The following is a 27,381-nucleotide window of genomic DNA, read 5'->3' on the forward strand; positions in this document are numbered from 1 at the left end:
GCCTCAAAGGTTAATTCGGTTGATAGTTCATCAACGTGATTAAATTATATGAATGTTTTTGAAAAATGTATGACAAAGGAGCTCCACAGCAGGTAAATCTGTTAAACTATGGGGAAAAAGTCACTTTTTTTGTAGGGTAGGGATCATACTCAATATATAAAGAAATTTTCAGATGATATTTGCAGCACACAGGTCTATTTGGAGCCATGAAGTACTAACTGTCCTCTGCTCCCATTCCTATTCATTCCTTATGGCTATCCCCCACTTCCTGACCCCCAGCAGATATTGGGGCATCATCAGAATTACGCGACTGCAAAGAACCCATAGGTTTGAGAAGGCTTAGCCCTTCCAAGCCTTATCCACCTTTTGCCCTATAAGTATCCCTCTATTTCACGTCTTACTAAATTAGCAATCAGGCTAACTCTCGGTTCAGATTCGTCGCACAGATATGAAATGTGAATATTTTTATGCAGGCTGAATTCCCATCAAGTATGTTCAAAAGTCAAGGCAGCCATCACACGTTCACATGCTAAAGGAGAGAATTCAGAGAGATTTTTTTCTGTTTAGCCTTACAATGAACTGTCAGGGAACAAAGCATGACTTGCCTTTCACATCCAGAAACAACATATTTCACTGCCCACCCAACAGATTACAAAGAGACCACACACACATTGAGTGAGGCAGACGAGAAGAAAGGAAGAGACAGACAGAGAGGGAGAGAGGAAGCAGGAGACCGAGCTGACTGTACAACAAAGTCAGATAAGCCTTTGTAAACTAAAGTGGTGGGTGTGTGGAAGGACCAGGCCAAAAGCTTTGTTACATTGTTGATTATCTTCAGTTTTTTTTTAAATTTTTTTTGTCCAGCTTATTGGGCGATGGACAAACAAAGTGATCAGTTATGCAGCATGAGATAAATCCATTTTGTGTTGTCATTTCTTCCATCCCTGCACCTTTTAAACCCACAAAACTCTTCAGTCTTTTAGCACTTTGTGCAGAAAGGTGTGAAGACACAAGCAAAAATCTATCTTTTCAGTAAATTTTTAGTAATGCTGGCATTACTAATGATTTTTAGTAATGCCAAGAGCATATTGGCTTGAAACATCACTTGTTGCTAAATAAACCCAATAAAAGGAACTCACTCTATCTGAATGTTAAGCTCATTGTCCACTGTTTTGGTCCAGTCTGAAATACTGTAAGGCTTACTGCTCGAAAGATTTCCATAAAATTCTGCACAGTCATCTCTGATGTATATAGGAGGATTTATAGTGATGACTTAACCCTCTGAACCCCGCTGGATTGCGGAAGCTCCCAAGCAGTAACACCTGCTTGGTTTACAATATCTCTGGAACCATAAGTCGAATCTCTACAGAGTAAATTGTGATCTCAAAGAGTACCTTTTTGCTGATCTACAGACAGCTCCTGCCATTTTTGCCCCTCCCAGAAAATTTTTAATCCAGGTGCAAAACGCGGTGTTTATTCAGAGCTTTGATACTTCAAATCCCCATTGCCAAATCCATGATCATATGACTATTGTAACATTTTTCACAATGAAAAACTTAACAGTGTTGGTATCAGTCCCATATTTTGACACTGGATGAAAACAACTTCCTGTCAGCCTGTTGGCCAATCAGTGCCAGCCAAAGGTAAACAAGAGACGAGATAGTTATCTTCCAGTTTGGAAAGATAAGAAAAAATAGTCCTCTAGGGTGCAGATAATGAAAAATAGTCATTTGTGCTCCTAAAAAGCACTGGAATACCACATGTACACAAAATTTCAATTTGCTTTACAGAGATAGTTGATAGTGGTAGTTTGAGTTGTATGTTTGTGGCAAGTTCAGATGTTTTCTCCTGACAGATGAGGCCTGTCGGAGCTAAATGCAGATGTGATAAAGCTTGTTCAGTGTTAATCTGGGTGGGATTCTCTGAAATTCAATCTGTTTTTTTTCTTTAACTTGTTGTTTTTGTGCACATAAATGTTGATACCTTCCTCTAATGCCCCTGCAGCACACATGTTCTATCCGGGTTGTCCTGAAAAAGCAGATGTCTATAACTTGATTGTACTTTAAAGGGCTGAGATTCCCCAGGCATTTTTGGTTAAAAAATAAAGGTGGACCAAAAATAGCAAAAACTGTCTTATGGTTCAAATAATCTCCTGACTTTGGCAGTTATGAAACAAGAGAGAAACATGGTCACACTGATTGACAACAGTTTCAGCTATTCCTTCTTAAATTAATGACGCTCTTAAGATGCACATGTGCTCTCTACTAAATAGGAACTACTAGGATGCTAACATGCTAAATAGAAGAGGTAAAATTATGAGAACTGCTGATTTTGAACACACTTTATGCATAACTGCGAGGAATGAGACTAAATTTATAACATCTAAACACCTTATCCAACATGACTTATCACAAAATCTCACCTGTGACTAAGTGTGAATCATTTCTGCTGACTACATCAACACTTTGTTAGGCACAGACATCCTAACATGCAGATGCTCATGACAAATCTCTGATAAACCTTTGTGATTATTCCAGCCAAAGAGCTTTCATTTAGGAAAAACATCTTTTATTAAATATTCTCCTATTTTGGTTTCCTCTTCATTGAGCCTGACGGCCTCACAGTGCTGCCAGAGTGACATTGGCATTTTTAACTCATGTCCTGATCCAGATGCTCAGACCTGCTTGTCCTCTCGGGAAGGCAGAAACTAATGTTCACATTTATGGTGTTTGACAGCTGAAATTTACGTCTGAGTGTAAAGTCGAGATATATGAGGCCTGCTGTGCAGCAAGGTCGCCACAGCACTAACAAAGAGGCATTTTAGGACACTGGAGGATAAATTTAAAGCTTCTCTGTGTTATCAGCTGGCTTCTCACAGACTATCTGCAGCTAATGGAGATTGTGATTACCAACAAAGCTTCAGATAGTTCCCAAACTGAAATCTCCGGGGAGGGCTGTTGAGACTTATGAGGGTACGGAGTCTCTCTTCGTCTCTCCTGCCTGTGCTATTTCAGAATCAAAGTGCTCATCGTTCATCTATTATTCAATCTCTTTCACTCCACTGTTTCTCTTTCTGTTTGCACATACACCATTTAGCCTCAGCCCACTTGGTGGAGCTGTATTTATTTTTGGAGTCTGCTCATGACGGAGGAGTCCTTCTATCACTGTGTGGCCCTTTAATGGCCGTAACAGCTTTATCCACAGACCACACATGCTGTTGGATCAGATGGGATTTGTCTATTGTTCATTTATTTATTACACTAATGAGACAACAAATTATTGACCAATCTATATTTAGTACTCTGTTAGAGATTTTAATATCTTTAAAACAACAATATTAATGCAGTGCAGTGTTATTTGATAACACTTAAAAACATCAAATTCAACAATTTACACCTATATAAGACTAATAAGACAGCAAATATTTACATTTTAAAAGATTTAAACTGAAAATAGTGCCATATTTCCTAATCAAGTCCTCAAAATTAACTTTAGCACATGTCAACCATTTGGTTTAACATTTTATCAGCTTTTCACTGAACTATAAATATAGAATGTTCAGTTTGTCTTGTTACTTTTCAATACTTCATACATTTTGATACCAAATATTTTGAAATGATAAAGATAGTGTTTATAGTCTTTATGTATTCATGCTAACAGGCATGTAATTATCATGGCAGGAAGCCACGTTTGAAAATAGCCTGAAGTGAGGTGTATGAAGTGCTGACCAGAGAGGTCAAGAAAGCTCCCTGTAAAGTATCTGTGAAGAAAAACACACATAAGCAAGAAGGCAGGGCGTGATATTTCTGTGTAATGATGAATTAATCTCCTGCACAATAATCCAGTCTGACTGTCAGCTGCCTCCATGACTACCTTTTTGTTACTGATGAATTTTAGAAACAATCTCCACAGATCAGATAGTGTTGAAAAACAGTGACACCTAACTACTCCTAGCTTATAAGTCAGATGCAAAGGAAAAAAATGAATCTATTACAAACTGCTTTAAAACTGGGCTACATTCACCAACCATTTGTAAAAAGAATTTGTTCTTAAAACCATCTTACCCAGTTTTTAGGAAGATTCTGACATTTACCAAAGTCTTCTTACCAATGATTTGTTCTTAGCTCAGAAAAATAGCTAAGAACATTGCAGAGCACTCTTAGGCTGGCCACACACTACACAATATTGGGCCTGATTTGAGGCAAAATTTGCCTCCTCTGACGATCGCGGGGGCGTATCCTGAGTGGAGGCTCATCACAAACTACTATTTATCTGAATAACCCCCAAGTGTGTTGTGTCAACATGATTATTTTACTGCTCCAAATAGGGAGTGAACAGACCAGGTAACGTCACCAACCAGATGTTAAGGGGTTTCACCTTAGACAGACATAAAAGAACTTTACCTCCGTTCAGCCAGGATTTCATCCTGATTCTTCTCTTGGTTTTATGACTTTCACTGCAACTTTTAACACATGACAGGACTTACTGTGGAAGGACAGCAAGCAAAGGGTATTGATAGGCATTCATGTTGGATGTGATCACGCAAGGTTGTTGGCATGTTGGCAGGCATGTGGTCTTAGTGGTCTCACAGTCTGGCTGAGCCGTCTAGTGTGTGCACTGAGAAGGTTATAAGATGAAAAATTGTTAGAATTTGTCCTTAGTAGTGTTATTTTCGTCAACTAAAACTATGACTAAAAATGTTCATCGACAGCCTTTTTTTCAATGACAAAAACTAAACCAAGACTAACAAAAACAGATCAGTGATGACTAAAACTGACAAAAAAATAAGTTTAGTTTTTGTCAAGATGACTAAAACTAGATTCAAATGTAATATATTTTTCGCCTGACATTCAAAAACTGTGATATTTCTCCGCTGTGGGCAAATCTGTCAAAATGCAATGCAGCTGTAGCCATTCTGTCTCTCAGCTGTAGAGAGCAGGGACCTGAGATTTAGCAGAGTGTGAACACTCCCATAATTTGGTACCAGATTTAGGCAAGAAAATAAATGCTTGGACTAAAAGTCAAGACTAAAATGTGAGGACTATTTATGGACTAAAACTAGACTAAAATGTTTTAAAGTTTTTGTCGACTAAAACTAGACTAAAATAAAAAGGATAGAAATGACTACAATGTGATGAAAACTAAAAATAGCTGCCAAAATTAGCAGCCAAATTCAACACTGGTCCTTAGGTTTTATGTTCCTTAACCCTCATAGATCTTTTTATCCTTTCAGTAGACTATGTGTCATTGTTTTTTAGTTTACTCTTTAGTTTGTCAGCCTAATTTATACCAGCATTTGTTTTGTAGATCTTGTCTTGTAGTTTAGCTAACACATACTGTTGCCATCTGTGTCACTGTGTTTTATCTATGTTTGTATGTACAAGCCGCTCTGAACCATTTACCCCTTGAGGGATCAATAAAGTTGTTGAATTGAACTGAATTATGTATGTGGTCTCCCACGTTTATGAAATCGTTTAAGATTTGAAAGTCGTCTAGTGTGTGGCCAGCCTTACCAGATTAAGAATGACATGATAAAATTGATTTTTTTCATCTATTTTACTTCTTTTTTTTAAAACAGTTTAACGCTTTTATATAATTTAATGATAAATTAATATGGTCAAGTGCAGCCTGATGCATACCATTAATGAAAGCACCATCTGAACAAGTGATTTCATCCAATTTATGCTTTTGTAGCATATATTTAATATCCATTTCTTGTGCCCAAAATATAATAAGATCTTCCTCTTTTGGAGTCATTTGAAGCAGCACTGCATCCACTTTAGAACTATTTCAAATTACTGCAATAGATTTAATGATTTATTTTAATTTGGATATTACTGTTATCTTGCTTCTTCTCTTCTCATTTTGTGCGCCTTCTGACTTTTCACACAGCTTTGCAGTTCTCTGTCCTTCTATGAGCATAGCAGGGGCATTTCTCTGTACTAATTAAAAGAAATGTGCACATGCCTCCAGCCTAACAACACCTGGCATGAATGAACTTAAGTGTGAAAAATTCAGCAATTTTCAATCATGAACCCCACAAAGGTTTCTCTTAGAAATTTTCTTAAGAACAATTTTAAGAAAAAAACAGGGAAGATATTGATGAATGAGGCCCTGTGCTGTCATTGGTTTGTCTAATTCAGAGCGTGTACAGGAGTCTGCCTGCAATTGCTGATAGATGAAAACAAGAAATGACCCAATCCTGGGGGCCTAGGACTTCCCTTTTTGTTTTTGTGGTATATAAACAGTTACACCTTAATGTGTGATTATTTCTTATATTATGTTGAAGATTAAAATTATTGTACCATGAAAAACAAAATTCATAGCATAAGTTTTTTTTTTTTTTTTACTTAAATCTAGTTGCTTTTCTTTGGAAGCAGTTTGTGTTTATATAGAGGCTTGACCTGAGGGATTAACAGTACCTTTGGGTAATTCTCAGACTTCTGAATTTCACCAAACAGTTTTAGACAAATTTACTGTGATCATTCTTTGCTGCAACACTTGATATTTTTTTCTCTTAGCTCATGATAAGTTCACATTTTGGACAGAAATGTAATTGGACAGTGGTAAGGTGTTTGGCGAATTTAAATTGTCTTTCTATGTCCTTCTATACTATATGGACAAAAGTATCTGGCCGCCTAAACCATTACACCAAATCGTATTCAAATACATGTACTTTAATATGGAGTTGGCCCCCTCTTGCAGCTATAACAGCCTTCACTCTTCGCGGTAGGCTTTCCATATGATTTTGCAGTGTTTCTGTGGGAATTTGTGTCCATTCATTCTGTGGAGTATTTATGAAGAAAGTCACTGATGTTGGAAGAGAAGGCCCATCTCTTTTCGAGTTCATCCCGTCTCAAAAAAAATCCAAAAACTTGATTAATGTTGAGTAAACAAATTATGATTTATTGGGTGCCCTTTTGATAACATATGATATAATATAATAATATATATATATATACACTAAGTGAGCATTTAAGTTGAACCAACATTTTCTGGGGGCTCAACTTATATAGTTGGCTCAACTACTGTATTTTAGTTTAGCCAACTGATAAATATATATTTAGCGGAAAAAGTTTCTGTCAACTCAACATTTTTAGCTATGAGCACGTTATGTCAACTAAATGGGAACATAAAGTATTAAGTTGGGTCTATTAACTAAAAAAAAAGCTGAGGAACTTATTACTTAACTGCTTTGTGTTGGGCCCTGTTATTGTTTTTACAGAGCAAAGGTGCTGATGCAGTTTAGGTCAGGGATCTGTGTGGGCCAGTTAAGATCTTTCTCGTCAATTATCAAACCATGTCTTCATAGTCCTTGCTTTGTGCACTGGGGCACAATCATGTTGGAACAGAAAAGGGCCTTCCCCCAAAACTGTTGCCACAAAGTTGGAAGCATGGCATTGTCCAAAATTTCTTGGTATGCTGAAGCATTAAGATTGTTCTTCACTGGAAATCAGGGGGCTTAGCCCAAACCCTAAAAATTATCCCTCTTTCACCAAACTCCGCCGTCGGAAAAATGCAGTCTGGCTGGTAACCTTTCCCAGCATCCCCCTAACCCAGAAGTGCCCATCTGACTGCCACTTTTTGTGCTTACAATAACGCCAGTTTACCTCACTCTGTGATTTTGTGTGGTCTTCCACTCCGTGGCTGAGTTGCTGTTGTTCCTAAACGTTTCCACTTTCTAATAATATTACTCACAGTTGACTCTGGAATATCCAGCAGGAATGAAATTTCATGTGCTGTCTTATTGCAAAGGTGGCATCCATCAGAGTACCATACCTGGAGTCACTAAGCTCTGCAGAATGACCTATTTTGTATCACAGATGTTTGCAAATGGAAACTGGCTAGGTGCTTAAATTTAAACACCTATGACAACGGGTCTGCTTGAAACACCTGAATACAATAATGAACAGATGTGGCCAACTACTTTTATTCATATAGTTTTATTTGTAAGTTTTAAGTCTGTATCTTACATGAACTATGTGATCATGAAGAATATTCATGTCTATACCTAAGCCAGCATGCCTGAGCACAAGAAAGACAGTTGACCATGAAAGTGATTCCTTTACCAGTGTCTTTATATATATATCCATCTAAGAAAGACCCCATTGCACTAGCTGACATCTTGTGAGCACATGTTTAAAATTAAACATGCAGTTATAGACAGGATGCTTATCCAAATGACAATAGACCTCCAGCAATGAAGCCAATCTCCTCTTTGTCAATAGTACTTAATGTCACCATGATAACAAATCAACATTCTCCAGCTATCACAGGGTATATCCAGAGATTTTAAGGATGCTAGAGAGAGGAAGGTGTACCGTATCATTTCTTAGCAGATACATTAGCAGGCTGCTAATGCATTTCTATAGAAGATGAGCAGCCCTGCATGTATTCAAAGCAGTGTGCATATGTCTGTGTATGTATGCTTGTGTGTTTTGTCAGCATCAGTGACAGAGGATGTAGGTTTTCCATGCTCTTTAGAGGTTTTAAGGATGCTTCCCAACCAATGTGATTTGATAATACAGTTATATTTACGCAACATTGAAGGCTGTCTGAGGGACTAGTTTTGATCCAACAAGAAAAAATTGCTTCAGTCACAGTACTTTTTTTTTTTGCTTTATCTTGAATTAATTGGCATCAGCAGTGTGTTCAGACTGGGGTCACAGCGGTCACAACTGAGTGCTAATGAAAGAGAAAAGGGAGACAAAGGAAGCTCGGCAGACAAAAGTATCAGATCAATCAAGCTTCTGTTGATCGCCCAGCCACCCTCCCTCTCTTCTGACGCAGAGTTTTGACATTAAAGTATCAGCTGAATAATAATGATTTATAAGTAGGAAATGTACACAGAGATCAAACAACATAACTAATTCAGCTTTTTTTAAGTCCTGAGATTTGTTCAATTTGAACACTAGCAGCCTGGTGACACTGGCTGGCTGTCACCTCCAGTACCAGATTCCTATTCACACAGCTCTGGAAGGGCATATTTAATGACCTCTCATTATCATTCTCTCGGAGGAAATAATTTCCAAACTGTCTTCACTTTACTGATTAGACCTCGAAGGATTCCTCTGGTGTCGTTTCCACATCCTCCCTCTTTTTTAATGCAGCTCCCTCCCTGGGGCTCTCATTTGTTTAAGTGCTGTTCCACGACCTGGTGTCCGCGAAGATTTCCTCCATGTCCCCTCCTGTCTGCCTCTAAACATGCTTCTTATGTGTCACGGATGTCTTTAACTTTTTGTTCATCCCTTTTTCTCTTCTCTCCACAGAATGATACATGGTCCGAGCTGTACTCCTTCGCTGTATTCAAAGCAATGAGCCACATGCTGTGCATCGGTTACGGTCGACAGGCCCCGGAGAGTCTCTCAGATATCTGGCTCACCATGCTCAGTATGATTGTAGGAGCTACGTGCTATGCTGTGTTCATTGGCCATGCAACCGCTCTAATCCAGTCCCTGGATTCCTCCAGACGGCAGTATCAGGAAAAGGTAAAAAGCATCATTATATCGACTCAGTCCCATATTCTCCACATTTCTGTTTGCTGTTAACCATTTGATATCAAATTCTAACTTTTTTCCCATAGAGAACATTTTTGAATTTGAAGAGAAAACTAGTTTCTCTCTTGTGCTGTACACAAGGGGTAGTAATGCCACACATAACTAGTTGCTTTCCATTAAAATGTAACACTAAAGTCAGGACCAGTCTGTCAAAAACACACGATTTGCAGTTATTAATACTTATTAAAATTTGCAGTTACTAATCAAAACTTACTGCCATTGTTCATATTTGGTGTTGGGGCTGTTCTGGGATCCTCCTGCCCTCCTATTAACCTACATGTAAAGCATCAGGCAGGAATAGCACACGTTCCTGCTCCTCCTGAGCATACAAGGAAAGCCTGAGGCAGGGAGACAAGCAACAAAAACCCAGAGCAGAGCTGGCATCAGTGACAACAGAATGACACTGATTTATACAGAAGCAGAATAAAAGATAAGCTGGGGTGGAGGAGGCAAAAAGCGGCTTGAGCAAAGAGATGCCAGGTTAGATCCGTTTAGATACGGCAGCCCGAGTGTGATTAGCCAATAGTGTGCTTCGAAGTGAATCAGCTGGCTATCAGCTGATGAGGGCTTGTGAGATCAGCTGATCTCAATTAAAGCAGCACTTGACTTCACAGCCTGCCTGCACTAACACAATATGCTTAATATACATCACTTAAGTACTCAGTGCTGAAAGTAGTTACACTACTACTTACATAACTTTTGCATTACTCCAAACACCACAGAAAAATCAGGAAAAGTCTATGTCTGTAAAGGACATACACAGGATCTATCTTTTATGCTCCTCATTACAAAAAGGTGACATCTGGCTTTTTAAAATCTTTTCTTTTGTCAAAACCGGTTGTTGAAAATCAAGCCACTGCTGCTGCATTGATGTTGGCATCATGTTCTCATCTTGAATGTCACACAGTTCACATCCCTGAATCTTTGTTTCCACTGGTCCAGGGTTAGAGAAGGGGGCTTATGTTAGTTCATTGGGATCATTTTAAGGGCTACTTGCAGAAGAGCTCACGTTTCCATTTTCTTCCATGATACACAGCACTTTTACAGGTTTTAGTGATACTTGATATCAGCACTGATAAACTGAATAGAAAGCCAGTATTCCACTTTAAAACATTTAACACTGACTCTTTCTTCTCTGCTTGTTTTCTGGTGGTACTTGTATCTGTTTAATATAAATTTTAAAGTACCTAAGGTATTAAACAATGGAGGAAAATGTACCCAAAATCTGAGCCAGATTGAAGTGAAAGTTAAACTTTTGAATTGTTTGTTGTTAAGGTTTACAAATATGGATGAATTCTGGGAGAGACAGGGTCACGCAAGAGGATACACACTTCAAATGAGAAATAATAAATACACATATGAATAACATAAATGTACATCATAAAATATCACATTCAGTATGATGCCCTTTTCAGTACTCCTTACACATCTATCAGACCAAATCTGGATGGAAATAACAGCTTAAATACGCACAAACTGTTCAACATGTAAAATAACTCACTTTTGTCTTTATAAAAGCACAGTTCTGTTGCCACATGCTCACAGCTGTTGCTGCTGTGCACCTTTTGTGCGCCACTGCGCAATCTTTGGCTGATTCTTTTCCTTTTTGGCATGAGTCAAGTGGACTGAAGTCATCGTCTCCTTTCCTCGGCACATGTTTGCTCACATTTTTCCTCATGAAAAGGTGGAAATCATCAGAATCAAGTCATCAAACATTTTGTTATGACACACCTAACAGAAGAGCAAAAGTTGGAATCAGCGAGATGAGATGCAAAGGCAAATAAATATCTCCTGTCACCTCAAAAAATGCTGTATCTGCGAAGCGCAACCTCATTTAATCCTTTTAGCTGCACATAGGTCTGTAAATATGAAGCGTGACATTGCTGCCATCTTAAAAAGTGATTTTTAAAACGTTCATCCAAGTTTGAGAAAGGCTACAGTAGAGTATCCTAATATAGGCCTATAAGCATAATTAGATGTGGTGCCCCTTTATTTATGAAGAAAATAAAATCGTTTGATATTACATTTGTAGTCTAGATCCTCTATGACGATGGTAAACAACTGGAGGCCCTGGGGCCACATCAGGCCCTCCACAGCTCCCCATCCGGCCCCCAGAGGATTATTCAGAAAATCTGAGAGGGCAAAAATATGGCATATGCTATTGTTTAACTTTTTTTCTTGAAGTCTAAAGAAACCTTCAACTTAGTGGCTTATCAGACAAGAAGCACACCAGTATTTCTGTGATTTGGCATGATAAACACATACTTATTACTGTTATCTTGATTAAAGTTGCAGTTTTTTACAATAATTTTCCACATAAGGCTCTTTGAGCGTGCTCTTTCCCTCTGAGAATCTTCACGGATCTGTTTCCTGTATGTGTTTTTGGCCAATCACAACAGCATATTAGCATCAAACTCAGTGATAGACTTTAAAAGGGGTCTAGAAATATGAAGCTAAAATATCTCAATCACCCCCTTGTGGCTGTCTACAGTATAGGTCATAGGGACTGATCTCATTGTTTAAGGCTTGGAGTTCCATTTATTTTTGAAGGAAATTATGTTTTTACAAGAAATATTTAAGTGTATATTGACATTATTCTAGTAAATTTACTTAATGCATCAGTAATTTCATCACTGTAAGTGTTTGTATTATATTTAGCCCTTCGTAACTTGAAACTATAATTAATCCTAGTGGAGATTTTTAAGTATTTGCTTACTTTTCATGTACTTTTACTTAAGTAGGGATGATGTGTCCATCATACTCATCTCTCAGTAGTCAGTCAAAAAGTCACGAAAATATGTCTGTGACTCTGACCTCTGAGCTATGTGAAAGTTTGGGGAAAATTGCGAGGTCTATGTATTAACATCACTGCTGATTATATGATATTTTATTCTGCCATCATATCTGCTCATTCATTCAAAATTCAGGATTTTATTATGAGAAATATGAATTTTCAAGAGAGATGATTTTTTGCACCACTTGGTGTATTGTCCTAGCCCCAGATCACACCCAAGCACCTCCCTCTGCACTTGAAGTGTTATCACACATCATCCCATTTAACCCCTCATGTAAGTCATGAAGTGTTACGTTTTTTTTTCCTCTGTCTGTCGGATATCTTTTGAAACATGATGTAGATCAGAGCAGAGCTGAGCCATTGCAGCAGTGGCCTGTGGTGGAAACAGTACAGCCTGTCTGTTTCCAAGCAGAGTCTCGCTGGATGGAGAACTAGGGGAGTGTTGCTGCCTTTCAGCAGCCAATCAGAGGCTGCGGGTGTGTTCGGCCAGGTAGAGCCACGTTGCCAGAGGCTGGGCGTATGTGCGTGTGTGTGATGTTGTTGAGAGAGAGAGAGGTGGAGAGAGAGTGTGTGATATGATGTCCCCTTGGGCAGCAGTAGAATTGATGAGGCAGCAGACCTGTGTGTCCTGCCAATGTCATCCTGAAGGTGACGTAAGCATGGCTGCCTCTTTCTCTCTCCCTACCTGATCACTCACTCACCAGCTCTCACTCTACCTGCACTCTGTATCACCGCTCATGCGTTTTTAACTGCCCCTCTTCACATTTTCCCAGCCCCTCTCGTCTCCCCCTCCACCTCCTTAATATCTCAACCTAATTCTCCTCTCGCTCCACCTCCTTGGGTCTGAATTTCTCTCCTTTTCCTTCCTCTCTTCGCCTCTCTCTCCTCTCTGGTGCTGGTGTCCTTGAGAGGTGCACTACTACTGCTAACTGTCTGCTACAGGGAGCACAGAGAGAGGGGGAGGGGAAACCTGTGGGAGACGGCCTTGTTGTCTACACAAGTCCTGCTGGTGCACTGTGAGATATTTGAACACTGGAGTGTTTTAGTTGTCGTTTTTGTCTAGCTAGCATTGTGTGGAGCTCCCTTTAGGCTTGTTCAGCAATGAGGCTGAACACTCGGGTGTATATCATGTCCAATAAAAGGTTTAGAAGACAACGATTCAGCAAGTTAAGTGGTTACTGGCACTCTTGTCTTTGCGATGTGTCCTGTATGGTGGGAGTTAAAAGGCTGGAGGGGAAATCTATCTTGTTTCATCGTTTATGAATGGTTTCTTCCTCAGTGGGGGTCAAAAACAAGCAACCTACCCAATAAAAAAACATTAATCAGTCCTCCTTCTATGGTAAAGTTTCACCTAAGTGTTAAATTTGTTCTGCAAGCAGTCTAAACACTGACAAAACTTAACTCTTATGTGTTTAGGAGCAGATATGAGTCATAGAAGTGTATTTAATCATCAAACAGGGTTTTTTGTCCACTTTAAGGATAAACTGGGATGTAGGAAACATGCATGCTTTTAATGTCAGAATGTGGTTTCTCACATGGTCTGCTCTGTGTGTTTTTGTTCATATTTAGACACTAACCCACCCTAACCCATCCCAGAATATATAAATCTTTCTGCTGAAGGCAGGAAAGTGCATTTGCCCAGAACCCTTTTTCTGACCAGTTGTCAGATTTTCTTTTTTTCCAGCTGCTCTGTGAGGATTAGTATTTGAGCTGAGGACGTGTTTATTTAAAAGGAGAAAAAAACGAAGTGTAGAGCAGAGAAGTACGAGAGAGGCTGATGCTGCCGGCTGAATTCGCCACGCTTCCGGATAGGACTGTGAGTGACATTTTTATCATTGGGAGAGTGTGAGCACAACACGTCTGCTGGCAGTCTAGTGCAGCTCCTGTGAGGCTGCAGCTAGCATTGTGCGGAGGTTTCCATTTCAGCTCAGCGGTAACGTCAGACTCACAACTCGCCCTGGTTAAATTTAGGGAGAGTTCCACTTGGTGGCTTTAGTGCAGGGACTTCTGAGTTATTAATACATGGTGCATAGTGACACACAGCAGAGGGGCAGACAGACCTACATACATGCATGAGGCGGGCTCCCTTGAGCCACCTATAAAACATGTCACTTTAATTGTCACTTTAATAGTGTTTGGTGTGTTCCATTTTTTGTGGGAATTTGTACATCAGAGTTCATGAAGATTTTCTGAAATTACCATATTTAATGTTGCACTTTGCAGCAATAAGTTGTCTTTTTCTGCACGTATGCATCTCTAGCTTAGTAAGAATAACAGGAAAACCTATTAGTCCCACTTTAGTATTTACAGTGCATACACAAGCATTCACCTCCTTGGATATTTTATCTTTTTATTGCTTGTATAAATCAATCATCTATATAATTTGGCTTTTTTTTGACACAAAAACATAGAAAAATCCATTGAATTTCACAGTGAAACAGACATCTTCAAAGTATTGTCAATTAAATATAAATATGAAAGTTAAAAAAAGTGACTGCATAAATATTGACCCTCTTTAATATGACTGACAAAAGAACCCTTCAAGCAACTAAGAAGTTGGGGGATGTCAGGGGTTAAGAAAAATCCAAGGCAATGAAGGAGTTCAGTTAAAACCATCATCAAGAAATGGAGGGAATGTGTCACATTTGTAAATCTGCCTCAATAAAGTCGTTCTCACAAAGTGAGTGATCATGCAAGAAGGAGACTAGTGAGAGCGGGCACCAAGACACCTATGACTACTCTGAAGGAGTTACAAGCTTCAGCACCCGAGACAGGAGAGACTCTACATACGATTATTGAACATGATGGTAGAGGAATTCCGTGTTAGTGTACCTGTTTTAGTTATTGTCACCTGTAGTCACTTAAGTTGGCCTACCTTGAGAGGCATGAATGTTCAAGATTATAGAATGTGATCCTAATAAGGGGAAATTACAGTGGATGAAGAACATGAAGCTTTACATAAAGTAATTAAACTATTTTGGGTTAGATTTAAACAGGATTTTAGAGTGTTGGAAAATTTCCACGGTGCATTTTAACTTAAAAAGTTAACTTAGCATAAATGTACGAGTCAAATTGAGTTGATATGGCTTAAAATGACTGAGCACCTGCTAAAAAGAAACACTGATTCTTCAGTGCTGTTTTTTTAAGAGTTTTAACTCATCTGAGATTACTCAGAAGTTTAACCCACTACTTAAAAACTTTGATGTAGTTTCAACAAAAATGTTGGGTATTTTCAACTTTTTGGTTTTACAGTGTTTGTGTTTGCCCTTTTTTGTCCATGTAGACTCTATGGTGCTCTTTTTTGCACTTCTGCATTGGTATTATTTTTCGACAGGTCATTTCCCTGCTTACTAGAACAATGTATGGCTGCAGTGAGAGTCGGGATGACATTGTTTGTCTTTATTCTCCTTGGTCAAAGCAGAGAAGGCGTGATGCTGCCTGGTTGTAATGAATGCCAGGACTGTTGTAGTATAAAATATTGTCATACTTTTTGGTTATGTTTCCAGTCCTTATGTTTTTTGTGTCATCAATACCGATGGTTTCTATGTTTAGTTTTGAGTTTCCCCATTCATTAAGCAGTTGTTTTGTAAGAATTTGACATCACACCCCGACATTTTGACTCGCCATAATAAAGGCACAGCCGTTAATAATATTAACATAACATTAATGAACCAGAATGACCAGCCACAGAACATAAACTCAAGCACACACTTGAGCGATGTTTACATATCTGAAGAGTCTTAGCTGGGGTCATAAAATGAGTATTTTGTCTGCCAGTATTTAAAATACAGGCCTGCTAAACTCTTGAGTTTACAAAATTGCAGAGATTTCTTTGCACAATTTCTTAACAGTTAAATCCATGTAATGATACCTGATGATCATATAGAGAAAAAAATAAAAATGTACATAAAGTTTTTATGAGTTTGTGCTCTCTTTTAGATCACCACTGTGCCTCTTAGACATGATACAGACACTAGACTGATCATACACTGTAAGTCTACACAGACACATGTTTTGCATAAATAATAAGCTCTTAAGGGCCTCACAGGAGGTTTAACATTGAATCAGCTCTTCTCCCTGGTAGTCGTAGAGAATTATCTCCGTCAGCAAGACTGAGACAGTGAGCAGACAGCAGTCTGAGCTCTCTGTCGAGACGTTACACAGGACAGGAAACAAGATTTTTCTCTACCTTCTCCCTCCTCCTCTCTCTCTTTTCATCCCACCGCCACCATCAACAACAGTGATCCGTCTGCTTGTCACTGATCGCTCCAATTATCCAGAACCAGGCTGACTTTGCAGAGATAGTGGCCATAGAGATTCCTGCGCCACAGTCTACAACAAAAACAGTGATTCCTGTCATTGAGCCAAATGATATCCACTACTGTTGAGGAAAACATGTCTGATGAGCAGTCCCTTATCAGACAGTTCTCTTTGGTTGCCATTCCCTTTGACTGAAATAAAGGATTTTCCATGTTGCCTCAGAAGCTTGGTTTCATTTAATGAGACTCTGTAGTATGTGAGGCCCCACAGTGAGCTGTTCCTCCCTGTGTACTCATACGCCAACTGAAGACAGACAAGGCGAGCTCTGACTTACCACTATCTGATTTGTCTCTCTTTGATGAATGTGCTTTATAATACAATTAGACGATTTTACAGCAAGTTAAGTGAATGAATTACACACCCACATTGCTGTTTTGGTGACGCTGAATCAGAATTTTACAATGCAGAGAAGTTGTGAGATGAATCAGGGGAGAGGAGGAAAAAAAGGAACAAAAAAGTACAGAAAGCAAACAGAAAAATTTGGGTCTATAAGTGAGGACTGAATGCAAAACTTTAATTAAAACTAAAGACAACCTCGGTTCCATGTAATAACACAGCAGCATTTTTTCTCTAATTTTATACACTTCGCCTAAAGTAATTATTTCCTCTCCCTAACCTTAGCCAGCAAAATTCAAAGACTGCTGAAAGTAAAAGCAGGAGGGACTTCAAGCCATATATCAACAGAAAAACAACATACAAACTATTAGCTGCATTCAGACAACAGCTAATACTTCACAAAACACTGATGCTAAAATGGCACATTTCACTCACACTATCTGTGAAAAAATACATTCTATGCTTCATGTTTTGATATTAATACACATTGTGCTGATACTAGCTACTTTTTGCTAGTAAATAGATTTCTGGCTAATTACAAAGGTTAAAAAAAAACCTTGCTAGCATTCTTTTTCATTAGCTTGAAGACTTCCAAAAATTTTAGCAGGTCACAAAACAAATACCTCTGTAAGTATGTTATAATACAGTACACTAGAATGCAGTACATGGCACTTAATCACAATGGGTTAGTATTGCTGTTTTACACTAACAGGAAGTGACGACGATCTAACTGCATCTGTTTTGTTCTACTTCTTTTTATACAGCAAGTTATAAATAGATGTTAGGCGATCATAATTGATTTTTGGCAGCTATTATCACTTACTATTAGAGTATTGCAACTTGTGTTTTACCTTAACATTATTTGCTTTGATTAAACAAACTTATTTTGCCTTACAAACCTTTTCCTTAGTTGAAATCTGCTGCCATTGCTAATAACACTTCACCTAGGTAGCGCTAGCATGCTAATAGTCATGCATGCTACACCAATACTGCATTCATTGAGGGTTTGAGGAGTCCGTGGTTCCACACCCAACTCTGTGCCAGTTGTCAGTGTGCCAGTACTTCTCAGTGAGTACACACTGTGCACACTTATGCGCTCAGATGTTTAGTATTTTGTACAGGAGCATGTGATTTGGGACACACTGTGTATCTGCTATGGTCGTTACTAAAACCTTTCCCTTTGTGCCTTACCGTCAAACAGTAGCATTCGTTTTGAGCCTCCTCCTACAGCTAACAGGTATTAGTGAGTGATAATGCTATTAGGGGTGTGAATCCCTCCTTGTGGAGACGATTCGATTTGAATCTCCATTCACAGGCTGAGAGACTAAATTCCAGGCCCCTTGTGCAAAAATGCTGACATTATATTTATGGTGTTCAGTTTTCATCACACACACCTGCCTAGGTGTCTCATTTTTACAGTGAGTTGGGAATACATGTTGAATTGAGTTTTTACCGGTACATAAATATTTGTCCTCAACTTAAAGGAAATTTGAATAAACACCATGACAGAGCTCTGTCTGTCCACTAGAACAGGAGAAAAGTGCATTAAATAGTGTTGTAAACAATTAAACAAAAACAGCTCTCTATAAATTGTTTTCTTTTCTCATAATTTCTATGATTGTAATTATTTAGTCGACATGCTGCTCACACGTTGCTATCTCTCTCTTGCTTTGTATCTGACTGTTTTTGCTTTTGAACTGACATCCAGCTCAGCGCTCTCTGTTTAAGATCACATGAGTGAGCTCAGACATATTGATTATGTCACCAAATCAATCACCCTGATCAGCACTTTCCAATTGTAAACCCTAGGAATAAACCAGGCTGTGGACACCGTGATAATTAAAGGATTTTTCTAAGTTTTGACTAATAAAAGGGTTTAATGTTTAAGTATGTTTGTGCTACATTTAGTGTGAGCATCCTGACTAATCTTTAGTCATATTAAGTCCACATGACTGGATTTCTGAGGGAGAGAACTGTGACTTATGTATGAAAGCTAAATTAAAGTTCATCTTTATTGGCATATGACTTAGCTATTGTTAATGGATTACCTTATTAGAAATAAATGCCTGTATTAGCTTATTCCCTAGCACACTCTAGCTGGCTTATATAAGCCTACTAGCTAGCACTGTGTTATGTTAGTGATAAAAGTTCCTTGCTAAGCTAACATTCACTAGAGCATGTCTGAGTCCTGTTGGAAGTTCTTTGAAGTTTTTGTCAAGTTTTAATAGATATAATCAAGATACATTGAAAACATTAGGACATACTGACTCACAGCAGAAAGCTCTGATATTGTAACGGAGTCTTAGGTGGGTTCGTTTAGTTTTTATTATGGTGGAAATAAAGGCAACCTGCCTACCTGTTAATGAATTTTTCACACATTCAACAATATATTAAAGAGATTTTAAAAGTAAAGAATCGTTTCATTTACTATGGACAAAGTATGCAAAAGGTATGTAAATTAATGATATCTCCAGTCACAAGATGAGGCCATTAGTCTAGTTTGACTGAGAGAGTCTGATCAATAACTCATATGCACCTAAAACTTTGTTCGTTTTATAACTTTAAGATGCTAGTAATTATTCTGAAATGTCGTATTCTTATATTGCATTATATATGTATTATATCCCTATGATCCTGTCTTTCCCATTTACTGACATTCTTTTTGATAGAACATTTTCACCCAGAATGGGTAAAACCTGGATGGGTTGATCCTATAATAGGTGGAATGTCTAGGTTTAACTTAAAATATGGTCTTGTGTTTCTACACATTCTCACTGCTCACAGCAGACATGACTCAGGTATAGGTTGATTACTGATACAGATTTTTAGGTCTTACAACATTAAAACAGTAGTTATAAAAAATAAAATTTGCATTTTAGCTTCCCATCCTGAGTATGTCAGAGGAAAATGGTTGCTCTGTGATCATGATCAATGGATTCCCATCATAATTAGGCTAATTGTCAAGTATACAACCTGCCTAAAACAGCAGTTTAGATCACAAACTGCTAGTTGAGCGTTATATTCTACCATAATGTCAAAATGGTGATACAGACAAACAGATATGGTGTTAACCCTTCCTTAAGTGTCGGCCCCTCTGAATGCTCCCCCCTCTCCTCAGTTACACAGAAGAGATTTCAGGTTGGCCTGTTGATGATCAATACAGGGCACTGTGACATACCTCTCAAAGTCAAGCCATTAAAAGCCACCATCTAGGTCCAATCAGATAGGCTTTTGCTGCCTCATTCATTCACACTTAGCTGAGTCACAATCCACCGCTCCGCATGGGTTTCACGTCACGTTCTTTGTCGCTGCCTCTTTACGGCTAGTGTGAGGTTTTCCCTTGCTGCCAGACTAACCTCACACCTCCACTTTGTCCACAATCAGCACTTCTATTGTATGAGCGGCACGCCAGCTGTAGTGTTAGTCCTGACACATCGAGTAAAGCGTTGTGACATAGGGTCATTTCTGCAGGCCACTCTCCATCTGCAGATGTCAGGAAGCAGAGTCACTCATGCAGGTGAAACTTTACATTGTTGTGTAACTCCATCAGAGGAGATGTGCAGCTGCTCCTGCACAGGAGACTTTTCCTTGCATAGATTTGTGAATAATTCAAATGTTGGCATGTTTAGTTTATTTATGTTTATGGTACATGGCAGAAGGGAGAAGTCTGGCTGACGGCATCAGTCAGAAACATGCAGTTCTTTTTCTTGACAATGTGACAACACTCCTGGCAAGCACAGTGACTTCATTCTGTACAAACATCCAATATGCACAAAAAACTATATGTCTGAGTAAGGTGTTGTTTAGTCTGTTTTGGCTTTTTAATCCAGCATATTTGATTTGAAATAGAATAACACTTTCAGCCACTACCAGTGACACTTCTTTATGTGTGATTATTAAGAAGAATTTGTCAAAATGATACATTAATAATCAATAAGAAGAAGATTAATTGATGAAAAGTTTCCACACAGTCTACTGATGGCTCCTCGGTTAAACCAGATACAACATGCTTGAAGCTCAGCAGTCAACTGATGCCCAACCTCCACAGAGAAACTCACAGAATTTTAGGAGCACTCCTAATAAGGGTGCAGGACTTTGACCTGTGCCACTGTCCATCTTGGCTATGATGCTGACTTTGGAGCATAAAATCATGTCCCTTTCATAAGTGCAGTATCTGCAGAATTTTCTGTAGAAACTGCAAATGGCAAAATTGATGGTAAAAAAAATAAGTCATGACCTTTTCCTCAAAAAATGTACACTAGCTAAACATGAATGGTGTAGGACTGAATTTGAGTTGTTTAAAAAAAAAAAGTATTTACAGTAAGTTATACTGCTGTTGGGGTTTTGTTCCTCTTTTTCACTATGCCTATTCTTTGTTTCTGGTTAACCCTTGATGTCATTATAATGTGACTCATCTCATGGAGTCAGACTATACCTACCACCACACCTGTTTTTCCCATTTTATTATTTCTCACAGGAAACTCCTGTGGCTTTAAAGGCCCTTCAACCTTTCTATAAATAACTTACACGGATCCAAATGTTTTTTGTTTATCTAGAAATACCAGAGTTGCCCAATCATCAGTGAATCTCCTCATTTCCCATCTATCCCTGCGACCTGGGAACCATAATGTAATTTGAGGGGTGTGTTATAAAAGTTGGAGGAAGAAGGAAACTGTCAAGACAGGTATTTCATATTTGAGGGTGCTTTCACACCTACATTATTTGGTCTGGACTTTCAGACTTTTCAGTTTCTGAGCCTGATGAAACCTCCTCTGGACCGTGGTCCAGAGCAAAAAAGCTGGACCTTAGTCTAACAAAATGAGGTGGTCTCGGTCCAGACCGAACTGAACCTCTGCAAGGTGCATGCCTAGTGTTAGAAGGGACATTTTATGCAAAAATCACTTTTTCAGGCTTTTAAAACAAAAATATGTGCCCCTGGCCTGTCCACAGTCCCCTCAAGTACCAGAAAAATCCATTTGCTTCAGAAAATGTGTGCTTAAACAAGCCGTTCTCAGATTTTCCCCTCATGACCTCATGTGGGAAGTTGGCACCGCCCCCAGATTTGGTTGGTCCTACCTGCTTGGAAGAAAGTTCCGCCCTCCTCTCCTGATCGGATTTAAAGCCACAGACAAAGAAACAGGTCATTCTGAGGAGGGCTGAAACAGAGGGGTTTTAGACGTGCAGAAATCTAATACAGGAGTGTTTGTCCCGCAACAGACTTCACAGGCATGTTTTGGAGACCTCTAAAACCAATATTAACTTGTTTTAAAAGGGTAAAATATGTCCCCTTTCAAGCATTATTGCAACGGTTTGGGCCTGTGTATCAATGACAGGAAATCATGGCATGAGAACCAGAAAAAAGAAATCCAACACCAAAACAAACGAGCCGTGGAAGCACATGGGGAAAAGAGAGGACCAACTGTCGCGCTGATCTCAGAGGCCTGCTGACCAACTAACCAATCAGTGTAAACTATAGAGAAACGCAGCCTACGTTGTTAATGACGATTTCTCATCTGTTTGTCATGTAAATTCTGTTAGTCCATTTGCAGTAATAATGTGAAATCAAAACCAAACTAACCAAATTTGTACAATGTAACTAAAACACGAGCCTTGATCCGGACCCTAATCCAAGCTTTCAGGTTTGAAAACACCCTTAATATCAGCTCCAAACTTTGCCATAGTTCTGGAGCACAGCTTTCATGCGCCTTTGACCGTTCAACCCCCAAATCTACCCTGTTATGAGCCTTAATGTTAAGGATTATGTATGAACTTGCAAACTTTTATCAGGCTTTAGGTCTACATTAACAAACCTTTCAAAAATGCTAATGGTATGAATGCATATATGAGGACATTTAAAAGCTTTATGTACCAATCAACTTCTGGAACTGTGTTGTTGTTGTTAATAAAGTGCTGAACAATCATGTAGTTTCCTCACATTTAACTAATCCAAACAGGTGTTTAGTCCTTGTTTTAAGACATTAAGGGACTGCAGGAACCTTTGGGCTTTGGCATAATAAATTTGAGTTGATTTTGGCAAATCAGTATGAATGAGGTAGGAGTCTTCGTGGGTTTAAACTCTAAAATGGTTGATGATGATATAATCTAATTTTAAGATAGGATTCAACAACAAACTTTATTTTCTTAACACCAGCCAGATCAGCATCTGAACTTTAAATAGCTGAAGCACAAACCTGGCAGAGAAACACCAGGGAAGATGCCAAACGTCTGCTGATGTTTATGGGTCACAGAGTCCAGCCAAGAATAGATAGTAAAAGATATCCACCTAAATAAGAAAAAGGAGATTTGTGCAATTTGCATTGACTTTAGCCAAAAATGAAGCACTGTGTGTTAAGAAATGACACATTCTCTGCACAGTGCACCTAGGGTGGATGTTGGTTTCAGATAAAGATACAGCATTAACTGATATTACAATATTAAAGGTGTGGAAATGCACATTCAATTTCAGGTTGATGGACATCAACACTTTTTTACTGACCTTTGGTGCCTCATTTAAACACAAAGGATATCTCGGTGCATTTTGTGTGGACTGTTAAAAATAATGATGTGACAAAGGGCACACTAATAAGGAATCAGGGTGTAGGTCCTGTGCTGTCTGGCTCACTTATCACCACTCCCCATGACTTGTCAAACTTTTTCTGTGCTTGGATACAAAAAGGCTTTTCTTTGAGTGTGTAATATTGTCATGCTGTTGGGTTTATGTTTGTGATGCTACTGTTGATCATCAACCTATCATTATCAGCTGGGTTTATTTGAAATACTTGACTGGAGAATTGGGAATAACGCTATAACTCAGTCACTCGACCCCCTGGTTAATACTCTGACGTCTGTGGCCTAGAGAGGCACTGTGTGTGTGATGTAGTGCAAATATAAAGGCTAATTGAATTGCCAGCCTTAAGTATTAGTTACAAAGCATTGTGAATCAATGTTGACTGAAATGCAGCTCTTTTAACTGTTGGCCTGTCAACTTGTCTGCTGCTTTAACTGTTTCTGCTCAGTCATCCACTTGCAGCAGGTGGGTTGACCCCTTTGAGCCTCTTTAGTTAAAAATATTAATCCTATATTAAAACCAGTGTTAAAATCCTTGTTGAAACGGGCAGATTAAAATCTGTTATCAAACTAAAGCAGCTGACATATTATGTTATGATGTGTTTAAGGTATGCACTGATGTGTCAGTTTAACATTGGTATCATCTGATATCAGCCTTGATGAAAAACATCCACATTTGGCAAATTATCAGCTTGAAGAGATATCATTGGTCACTGTTTATCTTTCATGTCCATTCAATTTAATAGTTAAATCTGTCATACTTAACTGGTGTATCAAAGAAACAATTTCTCTCTGGGCAGAAGAGGTGAACTGTTGGACAAACTCTGATTTGTTTTTATGGTAAAACATGAAAGAAAATGGCTTTGTGGGAGTCATGCATCAAAAGAGTTTCAGGATCGTGTTTACATGTGGTTTCTTCTTTTGTATGATCAAGCTTTAACTTGCATTTGTGGACAGCACAGTGAACTGTGTTGACCAACAAGAATTACCTCCGCCAAGGAGGTTATGTGATCGGGTGGGCTTGTTCATTTGTTAGTTAGTTAGTTTGTTAGTTTGTTTGTTAACAACATAACTCAAAAAGTCAAGGACAGATTTTAGTGAAATTTTCAGGAAATGTCAGAAATGGCATAAGGGAGAACTGATTACATTTTGGGAGTGATCCAGATCACCATCTGGATCCAGGATTTTTTTTTAATTTCTGTACTATCGGGAAATAGGGCCTATGGCGGAGTGCTTTTCTAGTTTGTGAAAGTGATCCTGAGCCCATGCAGGGATATCCCGTATAGAATCACACCTGTTTTAAATGCAGTGCCACCTAAGGGGAAAAGATCACAAGCGTCCAATATTGACATTCAGCCTTGACTAACTTGAATAAATAGTGTTGTTTGGAGGGGAAATTTGTTTTTTGAGCAATAGAAAGAAAGTGCATCATTTGCACAGTATAACTTTGTCAGTGTTCTGAGTCTTAAAACCTTGTATTTATTTGACTGAACTTTTTAGCCTGTTGATGGATTTGATAATTTTTTCACTATGTTGATTGTGTTAATTCATACAAATCAACACATATAATGACTGAGTCATCACATTTTTTACTTCAATATACTGCTCTGTTGATGTAAAATAATGTTATGCTTTCACCTGTAAGAGACTGACAAACCACAAAAACCAGCTGCTATATCAAAACACAAAATATGATCAATATCTATATGGATCCTGGCTGACTGGTAATGAGGTGCAAAAAAATTGACCAGGACATCCCTAGTGTATTCTGCAGTGCTTGCTCCAGCATGGTGAGTATACCTTGTTGAGTACCTGTGAGACAAAGAGGGATAATGAGTCAGTTTTTATACCTTTTTATACAACAGCAGGCTAGGAATGAAAGATCCTGTTAATCTAAATTGTGATTCACTGTGTTGGTGGACTTTATTACCTTGTACTTCAGAACTCTCTGTGTAAAGGGGTATTCAGTAATGTACAGGTAGATTTTTTTGTTTGCTGAATATATTCCTCTTTAGCAAACAAGGAGCCATTCCATCTGTGTCTGAAAACAAACATTTGTCCAGTTGCTTTGTGGGTCCAGAGCTTGTAACAGTGCCGGAGCAGGTGGACCTCATTGTTTTGCTCAGGGCCTTTGACAGGACACTATGCACAATATTGTCTGACACAGAAGTGACCCAGGACACTCCAGCTGCGGGCTGGTCACACGACTTCAAGGCAAACCTGCTGAACACAGTGTCAGGAAGTGTCACCTAATACTAGCTGACAGTTTGTGTGGCGTTCAGTCGAGTTTTGGGGGATTTTAGACAGTATGAATGATGACTTTCTTACTCCTAGGAGTGAGTCCACAGTATGTCGGCCTACTGAGCTGTCACTCTGCCCCTCAGAGCTGTTTCAGATGGCTTCACAGGTTGAGCTGTATGTCTTCTTTAGCTTTTCATTTGAGCTGGGTCAGAGTGCACAGAGTCTGACAGCAAAGTACAAACAAAAATCTTTTTCTCAATTGTTTCGTGTCACTTCTGTTTACCTACACATCTATCTCTGCCCTCTCACTGCAGCTTGGCCACATCCGCTCCTTGGTGCCCACTCTGGATGGATTGTGATTAGCATATCTAAACAATAGGAGCTGATTGTTTGTGTTTTTGCCGTGTTGGACCTTTTACGTTCCATTGATCAGGCATTGATTAACTTCTCAGCAGCATTGATCCCAGGGTGAGTGTGTTCATTTCAGCTGACAGCTGAAGGGCGTGTGCTCACACTTTTTGCGTATTTGTTGACTCACTGGGAGAAAAATGGGTGAAACACTGTTGATTTACACTCAGAGAGACACTATCTATATTTTTATTGATTAATTTGTTTGCCGTGTGGTGTGGTGATGCTGTTGAAGGTCGTCCTGTTTTACTGAGGAGACTATATTATACTCTGTCCAACAAGATATAAAACATTTTCCAAATCTTTGAGAGTACAATTCAGTACAGTACCATCAGCTACATGACTGCGTCAGTGGCCTCCAAATAGTTCAATATAAACTGAACATTATGACCGTCATAAAGGTGGAATTTAGTGCAGGGCTGCTTTATTACACTGAGTCATTGTAGGTAAAAATTGCCTTACAGCCTATCTAGGGGAAGTTGACCAAAGATATGAATGAACTTATCTGATCAGGTCCTTAATGCTTTAAACTGCTTATTCAAAAATATCATTATAATGATTATCATTATCTCACAAGAATTGTTCTAGGTTTGTGGGTGGCTGTCCTGTTTCTGATTTTTTTTTTTTTTTTTTTTTTTAATAGAAATGACTGACAGTATTCTTTGCCTCTCCCAAAAAAAGTCCATGAAAATTTTAAAATCAACAATGTGTTTTTTCTGTCCATAAGTGCCTAAAACAAACTATGAGCACCTTCAAATACCACGTTGTTGATCTCAGAACCGTTTGGTTCTAGTTAAGCCACCATTTAGCATTAAAAATCTTCCAGGAAACGTTTCCTTTCTTTGTGGCATTAATATCTGCAATACATACATTGTCATTACTTTGCCTATTCGATCCTTGGAGTATTGCCATATCTCTGATGAGAGCACAGTAGAATCACAGAAAGTTACAGCAGGTTGGCTCTTGCCACTTCAATAGTTAAAGCCTGAAAAAGAAACGGATTTTAAATCGTTTTCTCACAGTTAAGGGGAATAAAGTTAGCAAAAATGAATGTGATGATGCAGATTCATAAGAAGGCAATACTTAACCTGCTTACATCATTCTTGTGTGTTTTTAGAAATGTGAAAAGTACTTGTAGCAACAGTCGTCGCTCTGTGA

General features: G+C 38.7%; 1 protein-coding gene across 1 annotated transcript in view; it reads left to right on the forward strand.

The window, feature by feature from the left end:
- The window catches only part of LOC121520446 (potassium/sodium hyperpolarization-activated cyclic nucleotide-gated channel 2-like), a 59,520-nt gene that overhangs the window by 23,427 nt on the left and 8,712 nt on the right, over window positions 1-27,381 (forward strand). Inside the window, exon 4 of the mRNA XM_041803904.1 lies at window positions 9,270-9,488. Coding sequence (XP_041659838.1) covers window positions 9,270-9,488 — 219 coding nt within the window. The remainder of the gene's footprint in view (window positions 1-9,269; window positions 9,489-27,381) is intronic.

The sequence above is a fragment of the Cheilinus undulatus genome, linkage group 13, assembly GCF_018320785.1.
Source record: "Cheilinus undulatus linkage group 13, ASM1832078v1, whole genome shotgun sequence".
In the NCBI taxonomy this organism is placed as follows: domain Eukaryota; kingdom Metazoa; phylum Chordata; class Actinopteri; order Labriformes; family Labridae; genus Cheilinus; species Cheilinus undulatus.